Source organism: Megascapheus bottae, chromosome 11 (genome assembly GCF_031878675.1).
Source record: "Megascapheus bottae isolate mThoBot1 chromosome 11, mThoBot2.hap1, whole genome shotgun sequence".
NCBI classification, from domain to species: Eukaryota; Metazoa; Chordata; class Mammalia; order Rodentia; family Geomyidae; genus Megascapheus; species Megascapheus bottae.
The window spans coordinates 258,282-273,889 of NC_143519.1; the positions used below are offsets into that span (position 1 = coordinate 258,282).

Here is a 15,608-nt window from a genome sequence, read left to right on the forward strand (position 1 = left end):
AGCCTCAGATAACCCACGAGGCAGGAAAGGGTGTGAAAATGGGGTCTTGTGCTCATCCAGTATGCCAGGGAGCACCTTCTGTGCAGGCAGGCAGGTTCGAGACCTCAGTCAAGCCTGGTGTGAGGCAAACTCTGAAGTATGGAACATGACAGGAGGTGTCCATGGGGTGTGTACATCTGGCTGCATGATGTGCCTGCTTTGCCTTTGTGTCACAGGGAAGGTGGCCATCCAGAAGGAGGACCTGCAGAAGTATCACAATAGGGATACATGGTTTCAACTGCAGCACGTAGATGCCGACTCAGAGGTACAGGTGAGGCAAACTCATAGGTGGAGGTGAGGCTCAGGCACCAGACAGGATCTGGTCCTGGATAAGACACAGCTGTGGTGTTTTGGGGCCTCAACAGGGAAGGATGCCTAGCCAATGGTGTGTTCACTTACTTTTGCCCGAACTCCAACTATAGGCTTATCCATTTTGTCTGTTCTTTTGGTTATTGCTACATTTTAAAAATGCAGAAGATAGAGAAGGTATTGAGGTAGTGACTGGTAGACAGGTGAGGGCAGAGGTGAGGCGGGGAGTAGAGAGGTGAGGGCAGAGGTGAGGTGGGGAGTAGAGAGGTGAGGGCAGAGGTGAGGGCAGAGGTGAGGCGGGGAGTAGAGAGGTGAGGCCAGCGGTGAGGCGGGGAGTAGAGAGGTGAGGGCAGAGGTGAGGTGGGGAGCTGAGAGGTGTGGGGAGTAGAGAGGTGAGGCCAGCGGTGAGGCGGGGAGTAGAGAGGTGAAGGCAGAGGTGAGGTGGGGAGCAGAGAGGTGTGGGGAGTAGAGAGGTGAGGGCAAAGCGGAGGGTTGCCTCCCCAAGTCTGTTTCCTCATCTGTGAAGTGAGCTTCCGGCAGGCTGGAGAGAGGTGTGCATGTGTATCTCAGCAGCAAGGGTTCATGATGGGGTGGTAGGAATAGCTACTGTTTTTAATTAATTCTGGGAGTCATGGAAATTCTTCACACCTGAGATGTGATCGGAGACCCAGAATAGCTGTTCCATGGCTTGAGCCGCAGTGGAGCTCTGTGCCCTATGTCCAGGCAGTTTTAGGTGATAGGTTGGCAGGCCTGCCATAACTCACACCCTCAATCTTCCGTCAGTCAGGTTGGACACAGGTCAGAGGTTCAGAGTTTCCACCTGCTGAGGCCAAACGATGTGCTCCAGAGCTGGCCATGTGCCTCACTCTGGAGATGTGTGGATCCTCTGTCAAGATGGATCCCAGGGACGCTCTGAGCTGGAGGGATGCATCTAATTGCACTCTCTGCTTGATTAATTCTTCCTCCCAAGGGCTCCAGGTGCTGTGGGAATGAAAAGATGCTGTCATCGCTGGCAGAGGAAGTCAAAGCAACCAGCTAGGAGAGTAGAGCACCAGCGATCACATTAGCACATCAGCCCCGCCCCTCCCACCCCCAGCTCCACAAACTCCTCTGAGAAGAGGCAGAGGGGCCTTCTGGCATTGGTTGCAGACCTGTAATCTGTTCCTCCCAGCTACCTGAGGAATGCCACCTAGACCTTTTCTGTTCTATGGATTTTATTGGGATTTTATTCATTTTATTGTATAACCTCGGCATTTTATTTATTTATAAATAAAATGGATCGGAAAGTTTGATGTTCTTTCTGCACCTCCCAATCAGTGAGGACCTCGCCCAGTGGCTCCATTTGAAGTGGCTGGTGCAGGTTGCAGCCAGGTTGCTGACATCTGCACAATATAGATTCTCAGGCCTCACCAGTTCATGTGCACACAGGCACAATGTTTTTGTGATGAAATACACATTTCATAAGAATGCTATCTTAACCACCTTCAAGTACAGTCCAGAGGCCTTCTGTGCATTCATACTGTTGTACAACCATCTCTAGAACTCTTTTCACCTTCTCTATTTGGAACTCTGTCCCCATTACATGGTGACTATCACCTGCCACTCAGCTGTCAGATTGCTACTCTCAGGACTTTATGAGTGGACCCTGTAACCTATTTATTCTTACGTCAGATTAAAGTAAAAAAGTATCAGAGGGTCCTCATTTCATTCAGTGGAGTATTATAGCATGTACCAGGCTTCTACCTTCATATAGCTGAGCAATATTCACTGCTGATTCATTTGGCTGATGGATATTCTTTGCAACTTTATCCCATGTATAAATTTGTGCACTGTTTTGTCACCAGAAAGCTATAATAAGGATGCACATGTGAATCTTGTGGCCGAAGGGAAATTTTCTAATGCTGGAAGGCAGCTAGCGCAGGGACAAGTCCCTTTCTGGTGGCCTGTGGCTTTCATGTCTGACCCCAGATTCTGCCCAGCCTCCTGGGAATGTAGACTGTGAAAGAGAGGCAAAGCTGCTGTTAAAAGGCCGAGGAAGGTGAGTTTACAATGCCTGTGGGCCACAGCGGGCACTATCCTTACCTCTGTTCTGATGTACGTAGCTCTGGAAGTTTCTCATCTACAAAGTGGTTGAGACAAGGAGACAGCATCCCCCACAGTCTGACCTTCATATTTTAATCACCAGCTTTTCTTCATAGCTGCTGTATATTTGGGGGGGGTGGTGCTGACTACCTATAGGACCAGGTAAGATATTCCAAGCTCCCTATCTCATGACACTGTCCTTGTGCCTTTCAGGGCAAGGTCCATTTGCAGCTGAGGTTGAGTGAGGTCATCACAGACACAGGCGTTGTCTGCCATAAGCTTGCAGCACGGTAAGTCCTGTCCGGGGTGGCATGTGGCTTTCACAGATGGCCCAGCTATTCATGGCACACTTCAGCAGAGGTTGGTACTACTTCCTGGTGTTGGAGAAGAAAGGCCTGGAGGCTGGAACTTAGGCCTTACCCTCAGGTGGAGCTTCTTGGTCATGTGCTACACCTGGCTACAGTTAGTTCCAAGACTTCAGGACTCTGGCCTCCCTGTGTGAAGGCCTCTGCAATAATCTAGTGGAAACTGGGTCCCCGGACAGTGCTGGTGCTTGTATTCTATTTTGCTTGTGTTGTGGGTTGACTCTGACGTCTGGACTGTGGCCCCAAATGTGCCAGGCAGGTTTTTGCTTCCCCTCTGCTGAGTGGCCATGCGTAGCTCTGCCTTGTCATCTTTGAGGTCTCAATGACTCTCTGCCCCTCCACATGGCCCCCGTGTGTGCGTGCATGCGTGCGTGCATGAATGTGTGTGTGTGTGTGTGTGTGTGTGTGAGAGAGAGAGAGAGAGAGAGAGAGAGAGAGAGAGAGAGAGAGAGAGAAAGAGAGAGAGAGCAACCTCTTGGATAGCTACCCGTGCCCTGTGAGAAGCAACTTTTGTAACAATAAAACATACAGTGGGGCCGGGAGTTTGGTCTAGTGCTTCCCTGGCCTGTTCAATTCTTTGGTACCACATATATAGAAAAGGCCAGAAGTGGTGCTGTGGCTCAAGTGGTAGAGCTCAAGCTTTGAGAACACTCAAGGACAGTGCTCAGGCTCTGGGCTCAAGCCCAGGACTGGCAGAACAAACAAACGAACAAGCAAACAAACAGATAGTGGGCAGAGGGCAGAGTCAGAAGGGACTAAAGGGATAAACTCGGGTGATGGTTGCCTTCCCGGCTGAGCAGACCCAGCCTTAATGGGCCTTGCCACATGCCTGCCTTCCTAGAACTAATGTTCATACTGGGCCTGCACATAGATGTATCACCCTGGCCTTTAGTTGAGAAAATTATCAGGAAAGTCTGCAGGGCAGTAGCTGCCAGACACAGAGAAACCAGTAGCCTGGGTTTGAATGAGGTGGTCATTTGCAGGTGACGATCATGGCTCAATGTACAGATCTGTCCTTGACCACTCTCCTGCACAAGGGTACAAGAATAGGGGCAGAAAGACTCATTTCTCAATTATGTTTCTGTCTTTATATTTAAAAAAAAGTAGAGTTTTCCAGGTTATCTATCCTCTGTTTGTTTAAACTATTTCCTTCAATACTTGCCCTGCAGAATGTCCAGCTAAGACTATACAGCTTTCATGACTGACTGAGAACTCTCTCCCCTGTGCTATCTCCCTGTGGATAAGTATAAACCCCAATCAAGCCCAATCCAGGTTACATTTCTGATATCTGTTTCCAATTGTGCTAATGATAGGGATTTTATTTATAAACACCACTATGAGCCTAAGCTTCCATTACCCAGTGATGGTGCGTGGGAGAAGCAGGCAGCAGCTGCACATGCCACCGCCTGCACCCGGGACCTGGAGAGCAGAGGTTTTATCAGCACCTGGCTACTCCCTGTGGCTTGGTGTTTCTCTTGACATTCAGACCCATTCTGTTGTGGACCGAGGTCTGCTGGGCTCTCAGTACAAGTTTGACCTATAGGCCTGAGAATCTTGGAGGCGATCCTGAGTCACAGAGCTAACCCTTGGCCAGCACTACACTTCCCTCCCAAGCCTGGAGAATGCAGTCTCAGTGTTTTCAGCTAGAGAACAGAGTGCTTCTGAGAGTACCTGAACTGAATGCAAGTGAAGAGGAGACAATCAGAAGTCCATTTTCAGACTTCCAACAAAATAATGTTTGTTTCCTATTGTTCGCTATTTTGAAGAGAAAGAGTGCTGGTGCGGCTTTGTGACTTCCCTTCTGGGCCCAGGGAGACTGTCACAGGACAGGAGGAGGGCAGTGATGGGAGAGGTGTCAGGGGGTATCATTACTCCACACCGTACGTGCTCACTGGCCCTGAGGTCCTGAACCCAGGGCAGGAGGCACCAGCATGTCCTCCTGTTGAGCAAAGGAAGACCAGTGCAGACTCCTGGAAGAGAAGAGGAGGGAAGTCTACTCAGGATTCCCTAGCTGCAGCATTAGGTACAGTGGTGACAACAGCTCTTGCCTGGGCTGTGAAGCAAAGTCTTGTCTTGGGGTTTAGTTAGGCTGAATATCAAAACTTTTCAGTGTGAAACACACAATGTTATACTTATACTTCAGAGTCCAGATTCAGTGACTTGAAGTGTTCCAGAGTTTCCTTTCCTGGGCCCCAGTTGCTGCTTATGTGTGGCTGAGAAGAAACAAGTGGGCATTTTACTCCCCAGTTTGTGCATTTGACAGCCTCTTTGTTCATGGAACTTATTTTATGTAGAATTATAGGTGAGTATCCCTGTTTTCAAGTAAGCAAACTTTCTGTGATCTCAAGTGGCCCCAGTGCACACCCTTGTGGACTGTACAGCTTCAAGGCAGAGGCATTGTCTCATGACATCATGCAACCGAAGTGCAGGAGGAAGGCCGGCAGATGTGATTCTGTGTGTGCACTCTTGCTGGGTGGCAGGGACTGTTTTCTTTCTGCTCTGAGATGTCTATAATGCCTGTGCAGCCACAGCAGACACTTATGCTGGGCTAGAGAAGAGATCCATGCTTGGGGCTCTTTGTAGCAGCAGGAGGTGCTCTGTAGACATCCTGGATGCTAGCATTGGGCACATCACATGAAGAGAGCTGAGTAGTACCATCCACACCAAGGGGTAGTGGAGACTGCTTTCTCAGGATGTCGAATTTGGACATGCCTGCTGCCTAAGACTTGCTCCCTGTCACCTTAGCTACCTATGGGACAGCTGAGTCTCATGAAACATGTTTATGTTAGATTTGACCTATTGGGAGGGACTCAGGCATCCCTGGACCTCCTCCTCTTCTTCAGAGGTCCCAGCCAACCTGAGAAGTTGGCCACCACTGTGGATGTTTTGTTTGTTTCCTTCCTTGTACTTACTACACACAGTTGTATGTGGAGATTTGGATACATGGATAGCCCTGTGATTTTTACAGCTGTCTCACATTTAACATCACAGCCAAGTAGACATGAGCTTTACAGGCTGGCTTTGACCTGCTCTGCGGTTTTCTTCTCAGAATAGCCTAGAGGTGATGGAGCTGGACAGATGTGTCTCCAGTGGGTGAGTTAGGGGACAAGGGAATATTGCCTAGTAAATCAATTAATGAAGAGACAGAAGGCAGCCAAAGATACTTAGGCGGCATGGGAGATCTTCAGCCTTATTCCAAAGAGCAGAGTTGAAAAGTACAGGATGAAGCTGATAGAAATGGTGGTCAGCCCAGGAGACAGCGGTCAGGGTTAAGGTTCCTGCTCCCACGTGCAGGAGTTACCACACTAGATGCGTGCCTTCAAAAAACAGAACACTCTGTGTGCATGATTTGTCCAGATGTGGGTTGCCTGGCCAGAGCTCTGGTCACTCTGAGGAAGGATGTAGGCCCTCTGAGATTTGCTTCTCCCTGCCAGGAAGGAGGTTCAGGACACAGCAGGATGCCCGGGGTTTAGGGGCCTGCAGCATTGGGGGTGAGTTACAGAAGTGAACTCTCATGCATACATGGGACAGCGAAGGGCCTCTTGAATCCCCCATACACAGGGGAGAACCTTGTCATCACCCAGAGCATGCAAAGCAAACAGCAGGAGCTCACAGCTTTGTAGTAGGGCCAGACTATCCTTGTAAGAAAAGATAATTTAAAACAGGAATTGATATGATTAGCTAAAACCAAAAGGACCCTAACCTGTGGCCCAGTTCACAGGATACTCCTGTCAGTTTTATTGTTTACTAGATAGCAACCAACAGTTCTGGGTTGCAGACATAACATTCGCAGTATCCAGTATTTACCCAAACCCCATGCCAAGAAGTGGGAAGTGTGACCTAAAACCTGGAGAATGAATGGGCAACAGAGTCAGCTGGGAAATGTTCTCAGCAGGCAAGCGTGGTAGGTAGCCAGGGGGACTGTATACCAGACTGTAGGGCAACTGTGTACCTCAACCTAGGTCCTGACTACAAGCACAGTCAGGGAGTCAGCAGGTGATGTGTGTGCAGTGTGTGATGCCATGTCACTGCTAGCCAGCTGAGGTGTTGGGGGAGCTGTGCCTGTGGCAGTCCCTTCCCTCTCCAGTGCTTCCTCCTTGTTAATCTCCATGGCAACAGACAGCCTCAGACTTGTGCTGGGTTACCTAGGCCCATGTGTTTCTGCCCCTCATGACTTTCCTTTATCCCTCAGCATCCTCGAGTGCCAAGGACTCCCCATTGTGAACGGGCAGTGTGACCCCTATGCCACAGTGACACTGGCCGGACCCTTCAGGCAAGTCACCTTCCTGTCCTGTCCTCCTGGATTTTGCCTCTGGTCTGAGGTATGGGATTCTCTAGGTCTGGCTCAGAACCCTGAGAATCACAAGGCCAGCAGTCCTGGGGTGGGGGTGGGGTGGTGGGGGGGGGATGGAATGTGTTTTTAGCTCCTATTTGTTTCCTTTATTGCTCTAAAGTTGCTTTGTGAAAAGAAAGCTTTTTGATCTTCACTGGGATGTTTTGGGCCCCACAAGTGTCCTGATTTGCACACCATCTACACGAGGAGACAGACAGAAATATTTATGAGATAAATAAGGCAGTAAACTACTGTGCTGATACAGCTCAGTTTTCCAACAGCTCTTGAGCTGATGGTTATTTTTAACCTTAACTTTTCCTCTTTTGACCAAAGGTCAGAAGCCAAGAAGACAAAAGTGAAGAAGAAGACCAACAACCCCCAGTTTGATGAGGTGTTCTATTTTGAGGTTGGTGCTGAAGAGGGTGATGCTGAAACACGGCACCAAGGCTCCGGCAGCGTCTCCATCCCAACCAACCCGTGCCTCCTGGTGTGGGGATCTACAAGCAGCCGGTTCCCAGTGGTCTCTCCCACACAGGGGAGAAAGGGGAGGCCAGGGCATCCACGCCACTACACAGGGGCTCTACACCAGGGGTTTTTGGATTCTTTTTTTTTTTTTCTGGCTTTTCACCCCAGCTTCCCTGAGCAGAGTGAGGCTCCTTTCACCAGAAATGAGGGCTTGAGCGTAGGGGGAAATTGATTCAGAAGTCTCCTGGCTGCCTCATATAACATGGAGCCAGTGTGAGGCAGGTAAAGCTAGAGACATAGTGGGGTGGACCCTAGTCACACAGCCATTGTGTGGGATTGTGTGGGATTGTGATCTAGGTAGGCTCCTTTTGAGCCTGTACAGGGAGAGCACAATTGGCTTGTGGACCTTTGGTTATTAAGGTGAGTTTTAGATGAGGCCTTGTCTCGTCCGTCATGTAGAGGAGGGAAGAACACAAGACAGCTGCATGTCAGCTGTGGTCTACCTGTGGATGGGAGGCATGGGTCAGGTCAAGGGAGAGGCCAGTGGATCCACAAGTCTGGAGGCAGGTCTTCAGAGAAAGCTCTCGGACACTACAGGAAAAAGCTCTGCTCTGGTGCAGCTGCAAAAGTCCTTCTTCAATAGCCAAGCAGAGACCAAGGTTTCATGGAGCAGGGACAGGCAGGAAACAGCTGGGCTTCACTCCAAGCTCAAGTATCTCCAAAACAGGAAAGTCTCCATGGTCAGAAAATGTGAGAATGTTTGAGTAGGAATTGTGAATCAAAGCCAGCAACATCTTCTGGTGTTGGCTGCCAGGAATGGTTCAGTCCAGAGGATCCTGTGGTTTTAAAATTTTTTTATTTATATTTGTATTATCTTTAAGTAGTTGTACAAAGGGGTTTAATTCAGCATGTCCGTTTATCTTGATCAATGTTACCTCTTCCATTGCTCTCTCTCCCATGCTGTTTTAAGAAACAGGTCTTTCCTGCTCCTCTCCTTGTTCAGGTGACTGCTTCTGTTTCTGCCCTTGTTCATACCATGAGCGAGGCCCTGTATTTCTGTGCTATGCCTGGCTATTCGCTTGCCATGGATAAATTCAGTGCCCTGGAGAATTACTGGAGCCTGGATCTGGATTACTTGCCAGATCTGCCTGGGCCTGGCAGGGATGCCGCTGAGCCCACCCACTCTCTGCTGCCCCTTGACTCAGCTTCTGTCTCACTCCAGGTGACCAGACCCTGCAGCTACAGCAAAAAGTCCCACTTTGACTTTGAAGAGGAAGATGTAGACAAACTTGAAATTCGGTGAGTGAGCAGTCAGGGCCTAGGCTTCCCATTGGACAGTTTCAGTCTGAACTCAGCTTTTGTTATCTGCTTTTTGTCTTGTTCTCATAGTAGAGATATAGATGGGAATGAATGTCCTTTTCCTGACTTTTTCAACACCAGAATTGGTAACAATTAGAATCGAATGTTCTGTATTACGAAGTCCTACACACTTAAATATTGGGTGCTTATCAAAGGGCCAGTATAGTATTATGGTTCACTTTTCACTAAGAGGTAAGCATGGCATCTGTGAGACTCCATCCTTGACCACCCAAACTGTCATAGTGGTGGCCTTAGCATACTATAGCCACGGATGATTTGGTGTCTTCTTAAGCCCTCAGTGTGCATCCTGGGCTTGCTACTATCAAAGATCCAGGATTAGTTTTGAAACTATCAAGAGTCATTTTACCACTAGTACTGCCACTGGGGAATCCTACTGAGAGCTGGCAGGTCTGTTCCTTGCAGCTCCTCTGTGCAGAATGCCTCATGTATCCATGAAGCACGGCCTCTATGGGGCTGGATGCCTCAGTGCAGCACCTGTTCTGTCTAGTCCAGGGCTGCAGGCTCTGTGTGGGTCTTTCCTATCTTGTTCAATCATGTTGATTGAACAATGTTAGGGTCCTCCTAAGTATTCACCTGCACTTTGACCTTCTCTGTGACACCTTACTTCCCGGTAGCTGGATCTGTAGACAATGACATGGGAGTTTGCTTAGGTCTAAACTTCCCACTCATCATGAAGAATATGTGAAAGACGAAAGGAAAGGAATGGGATGGGAGAAAGGAGAAAGGATCGAGGTATCAGAGAGCACATTGACTCTTTCTTGGCCTGCCTTTTGCCTGTTAGAGAATATGCTAGCTACCACCTGATCAGACTCCTCAGCATGGAAAACCATCAGGGCAGAATATGGAGCAGCCATCTCTCTCCCTGGATAGGCACTTCTTCATAGTGCAGCGTTACGCGCTGTGGTATCACTGTGCTCACTGGGATGATGACTGGGATGAGGGAGGAAAAAGGAGGGCCATCTGAGTCTTTGAGACAGATGCTTCTGGCTCTACCAGAAGGTGGTAGGACCTGCACACTTCCTGGAAGACAGCATCTGTCACTGCCAGTCAGATGTAGTCAAATTCTGTGGTCCCAAATAGGAAAATACTAGACATTCTCCCAGGGAAAAAGCATCAGATGAGTGGTCCTGTCCTTCCAGGAAAGGCTGGACTATGCAGGTGCCTGTGTGGACTTCTCCCAAAGATGCCACAGACTCCATGTGGCTTGTGGCTCCTTGGGACCCAGCTGCAGCCTGCCTACCCCTGAGCTCAAGAGTCACCCCCGCAGTCTAGTCTAGGAGCCAATGGAGGCAGGGCTCCATGTTCTGGCAGGGGTTTCGAGATAACCCCCTGGTCCTCCTGTGTGAGTTATAGTGAGGGCGGCAACCATCTCCACTGTACACTGACTTCATGCAAGGGAGCTGCTTGGATCCTGAGATGCCCTCCCTGTCTACCATGTTGAACCCACAGATTAGAGAGCCAGGCTGCATGCTAGAGCAGAGCTGAGGCACTCCGGGCCCTGACACCTGTCCACCTGGAGGCAGGCACATCCACGTCCTACCCACCAGGCTGACCTGAGTACACTCATCTTTTTCAGAGTTGACCTCTGGAATGCCAGCAACCTGAAGTTTGGAGATGAATTTTTAGGGGAGCTAAGGATCCCCCTCAAAGTGCTGCGACAGTCTAGTTCCTACGAAGCATGGTAGGTGCACGTGATGGGGATGGAGTGCCCATGGGCGGCCTTGTGCCACAGGACACTTTACTGACGTCGGCCCTGCCTGGCACTACCTGTTCTTCCTTTGTTAGAAGTTAGGGCTCATTTGATCTTATTAATCAAGTTTTTGCTCTTACAGCATGAGAGAAATGGCAGATGAGGAAAGGTGGCAGGCAAGCATATTGAGAGCCAAAGAAGTGACACTCAAAGCCTTAAGACAAACACAGGAGAGTAGCAAACAACAGACGTTAGGATCCGACATGGCTGGGTCTCTCCTAGGAGGGCGGGAAGCTGGCATTGCCCAGTGGGGGCTGTCATTAGGGCGAGCACTATGTGGTGATCTTTCCTCACAGTGATCTTGAGTCCCTGGCAGTGTGGATCGTCCATGCTGCATCTCTCTCATGCTGCCATCTCTCTCATGCTGTGTCTCATGCTGCCGTCTCACGCTTGCCTCATCTGCAGCCTCTCCCTGCCTTGGGGCCCGCTGAAGTGCATAAAAAACTTGCTTTTCACTTCCATACCTTAATTTTCCCCAGATGTTGAATTTGGCAGAGGAAATGTAATTTTATTTCATGATTAGTCCGTGCATTTTCTTCACAGTGCCCGTATGTGGCGCTGAGTGCCTGTCCGTGAGCTGGATGTGCTATTGTGTCACTCTTTGGGTCCTGCCCAAAGAGATGGTGTCATGTTCCCACTGACAAGGGTGGCACCCCTGTCAGGCTCCTCCTCTGGATCCATCTTCCAGCCATGCTTATAAGCCATGATACTTGTCAGAGGCAGTCTCTGAAAATCACCAAAGGGCACTGCACCCAAGGCCTCACTGAGCCTCCTGGTTGGGGATGTCTGATGAAGAGGGCTGACCAGCCTGAGCAGCGGAAGGAGGGGAGAATCCACTCAGAATGCACCAGAGGGACCACTGGTTCTGTACAAGCTGACCTGCCCCACACTTTTGTTGAGAGTTGCTCATGTTTTGAACTGATGGATGCTGTGGTCCAGAATGATCACATTGACAGCAGAGGCTCCCTGGCCTTTTACCTGTCTTCCAGTTCCCAGGAGGTTCCATGTTCACTCTGCTCTTTTTTTACCCTCTTCTCATCCCTCCTGCTGTCAGCTGGCTTCTTAGCCTGTGGTTCTGTGAACTGCCAAGGTAAACACACCTTGATGTGTCCTACAAATGGTCCTGTTGCCCCAGCCTCTTTCCAGATGGTAGTATTGAAGCAGAGTGGCCATGGACAGGTGCTGGGCTGTTCTGAAGACGCTAGAAATACCTGTCGAGGGTGCTGTTCTCAGTACTCCCTCTGTTCCTCCATCCCAGGTACTTCCTCCAGCCACGGGACAATGGCAGCAAGAGCCTCAAGCCCGATGATCTTGGCTCCCTCAGGCTGAATGTAGTTTACACTGAAGACCATGTCTTCTCTTCTGACTACTACAACCCCCTGCGGGACCTGCTGTTGAAGTCTGCAGACGTGGAGGTATGTGTGGGAGTCACACTCTCCAGTGGCAGTGGGGGGGGGGTGTCCAGGCCCACTCACTGCTCTGTTCACTCAGCTTCCAGGACCCCTGTCAGCCCCACCCACCTATCAGACCCCACCCAGTCATCCACAAATGGCCCCTGAATGACTTGACGGTGTTCTCTGGAGCCTGTCCTGACCTGCTTACTGCCCTTGGCAGGGCAAGGACACCTTGCCCCACTCAGTTTAGAGTTATGGGGGCCTGACCTGCTCATCCTTCTCATTGTGATTGGCTGTGGCTCGGCATCATGCCTGGTGCCCCAGGATTTTGGGGTTGGCGGAAGGAAACAAAAGCCCCACCTAAGGCAAGGGTAGATGGGGCACATGTTGGCAGTCTTGGTGTAGCCTTTTATGAAGTGGTATTTCCCTGTCTTAGCAGAGAGCTATGGAGAGTTTAGCATAGTTGGCAGGTAGCCCTGCTGTGTCCCACCCAACACTGACCCACCCGCGGTGGAGTGGGGTGGCCCGAGCTCTCTAGGTAGTACCCCGAAGCTCTCACCCTTTACACCATCCTTTGCCCAGCCCGTCTCAGCCTCAGCGGCTCACATTCTGGGTGAGGTGTGCAGAGAGAAGCAAGAGGCGGCCATTCCACTGGTGCGGCTGCTGCTGCATTATGGCAAGGTGGTGCCCTTCATCAGTGCCATTGCCAGCGCTGAGGTGAAGAGGACCCAGTGAGTATGCCCCCCACACACTTGATCCTTCCCATCCAACTGTGCCCCTTCCACTGGACCTGTCTCCTGCCATTAACCCTCACCCTTCCTCCATGCTGGGCCCTGTGTCTCAAATACACATTCTTCACAGCCCTCTTCCCCTGTGTCTGTCTGTGTCTCATCCTGTGATGCCGCCGGCTCCCCCTCCTCCTCCTCCTCCTCCTCCTCCTCCTCCTCCTCCTCCTCCTCCTCCTCCTCCTGCTGCCCTCTCCCACTCGGGGAACTGGGCCTCAGGATAGGGGTTGTCAAGGGGCCATGTTTCCCTCCAAAACCATAGGTTGATGGGAAATGATGGGACTCTCCAGGAGCCCAATAGATTCCCGCTGTCTTTGCATAGATGCAGTTAGGGTTCTTTCAGAAAGCACCCTTTCTCAGGAGATCAGAGGAGAAATATGGAAAGGGATCAGGCTCTGGGGCTTAGGGACTAGAAAACTCCAGAGCCCACATCTCTGCAGCAAAGGTACGTGGTGGGTGCTGCTTCCTCTAGACGTGAGGTTGTCCTGGGATGGCTGCTGGTCAGGAAGTCATGAGTGAAACTTCCTCAGTGACCTGCACAAGGGGAAACTGTTTCTCTTGCTTGAGGCTTTGGTGTGAAGAAGCCTAATTTGTTGCAAAAACACCCTGCAGAGGGCAGAGACATCTGGGACCGTCTCACGGCACACACTGCCTCACGGCACACTGTTGGGACTGGGTTATTTCACAGCAAGTCCTGGACCTTGGGTTCTGCTTAAGATGAACTGGACTCACATTCCACCTGATGCGTAGGTGCTCGGGAGACTGGAAGTACTGGAGACTTGTATTCAACCTGATATGTGGACACTCTGGGAAGGCTCAGTGTCTGTAGGAGACAAATACTTTTTCCCTCATGGTATTTTCCAGAGACCCCAACACAATCTTCCGAGGAAACTCACTGACATCCAAGTGCATAGATGAGACGATGAAATTGGCAGGCATGCACTACCTGCACGTCACCTTGAAGTCTACCATAGAGGAGGTAAGGCAGCCTGTCACCACCGGCGGCTGGGGTGCTGTATGAGACAGATGTGGGAAGTGGGCAAAGGTTCCTCGGTACAGCCCTCACCTTACTGGATTTATAGAGGGAATATTCTGCGTGAACTCTAAAACCTTTCTTACTTTCTCAAACTTAAAAAATACTCAAGAAAATCCTTACTTTGCCCAAGATAGAGGGACATTCAAGAGAGCTCTGATCTTCCCAGGGACCCTTTTCTAAGCTCGCTGCCTGGTGGAGTGCTGTACCCTCTGGCTTATGCCTGCATTTTTTGAGTTCCTCTCCTTCATCTGGAAAGAGGTGACCAGCTCTCTCTTGCCGCATTGTGTTGCATGAGGCTATATGATGTAAGGCCTGCCTTAGACTTCAGAAGTCTAAGCTGGACCTGGAACATATGCTGTGCCTGTGGCTGGACAGGGCCTACTGTGGCCGCCACTTCAGGCAAGCCAGCCCTCTCAAGAGCCCCAAGGCTTTGCTTCTGCACTGTGTGCAATGCCATCTTCATTCATATCTTCCAGATATGCCAGAGCCACAAGTCCTGTGAAATTGACCCTGTCAAGTTGCGAGATGGTGAAAACCTTGAGAACAACATGGTGAGGCTACGTCTCAAAGCTAATTTCCGGCTGGATTCTACCAGTAGTCACGAGGATACTGTTCCAAGATCCCAGGGGGCAGGGGCAAGGGGGAGGCCACTGGGCACCAAGTTGCTTCCCTCACCCTTGGCCTTGTGTTCTCACTCACCTCCTAGTTCCATCAGTTTCTGCCGTCCTCTCAAGGCTTGGCCAGTGCACCTTGCAGTTTCCTTCTGGGGAAAACACACACACACACACACACACACACACACACACACACACACACACACACACACTTCCCCAAACCAGACATTCTGGCTGCTCTAGAGTTGGGCTCCATTTTTCACAACGGCATGACTATCATTTTCACCTCTTCCTGTGTTATCTTCATACTGTCAGGCTCCACATGGGTCATGCTTTTAAACAGAAAGGCAGATTCTAACCCTCAGAAGTAGACTTCCGTCCACTCTGCTGTCAAGGACAAGAGGGACCCATTTTCCACCAAGGGAATGATTATTTCAGTACTTCTTTTATTTTTATTTTTTTCTGGTCCTGGGCACTGTGTCTGAGCTTCTTATTTTGCTTAAGGCTAGCACTCTATACCACTTGAACCATAGTATCACTCCAGCTTTTTCTGTGTATGTGATACTGAGGAATCAAACCCGGGGCTTCATGCCTGGTAGGCAAGCACTCTACCACCAAGCCACATTGCCAGCCCTGTTCATGCACGTATAAAAAGAGGTTGTTTACAAATTTCGTGGAGGTTTACCTTTGCTCATGCTTTGACCCCCCACTTCCTGGGCATGGAGCTGGTCCTGCTGTGGCCCCAGGGAGACTTCAGACCAACCATACAACCATTTCAGGAGAGCCTTCGGCAGTACGTGGACCGTATCTTCACTGTCATCACCAAGTCTGGGGTGAGCTGCCCCACCGTCATGTGTGACATCTTTTTTTCCTTGAGGGAGGCGGCTGCCAAGCGCTTCCAAGGTGAGCCCCCCACCCTCCTGTACCCTTCCCAGGGCCTGAGCTGGCAGACAGCCACCTGACTACCTAGGGTACCACCCTGCTCTGGAGTTGCTGGTTTCATGGAAGAAAAATCAGTCCCCTCGTATGGGCCTGTTTCCCTGAAAGTCCCTCTTG

At 50.4% G+C, this 15,608-nt stretch overlaps 1 protein-coding gene across 4 annotated transcripts in view; it reads left to right on the top strand.

The window, feature by feature from the left end:
* The window catches only part of Rasa3 (RAS p21 protein activator 3), a 91,533-nt gene that overhangs the window by 58,939 nt on the left and 16,986 nt on the right, over window positions 1-15,608 (top strand). For all 4 annotated transcript variants that reach the window (XM_090341838.1, XM_090341839.1, XM_090341840.1 and 1 more), the window contains 11 exons: window positions 216-310; window positions 2,644-2,720; window positions 6,988-7,068; window positions 7,462-7,534; window positions 8,816-8,892; window positions 10,550-10,654; window positions 11,982-12,138; window positions 12,700-12,848; window positions 13,767-13,881; window positions 14,415-14,489; window positions 15,332-15,455. In XM_090341838.1, coding sequence (XP_090197964.1) covers window positions 216-310; window positions 2,644-2,720; window positions 6,988-7,068; window positions 7,462-7,534; window positions 8,816-8,892; window positions 10,550-10,654; window positions 11,982-12,138; window positions 12,700-12,848; window positions 13,767-13,881; window positions 14,415-14,489; window positions 15,332-15,455 — 1,128 coding nt within the window. The remainder of the gene's footprint in view (window positions 1-215; window positions 311-2,643; window positions 2,721-6,987; window positions 7,069-7,461; window positions 7,535-8,815; window positions 8,893-10,549; window positions 10,655-11,981; window positions 12,139-12,699; window positions 12,849-13,766; window positions 13,882-14,414; window positions 14,490-15,331; window positions 15,456-15,608) is intronic.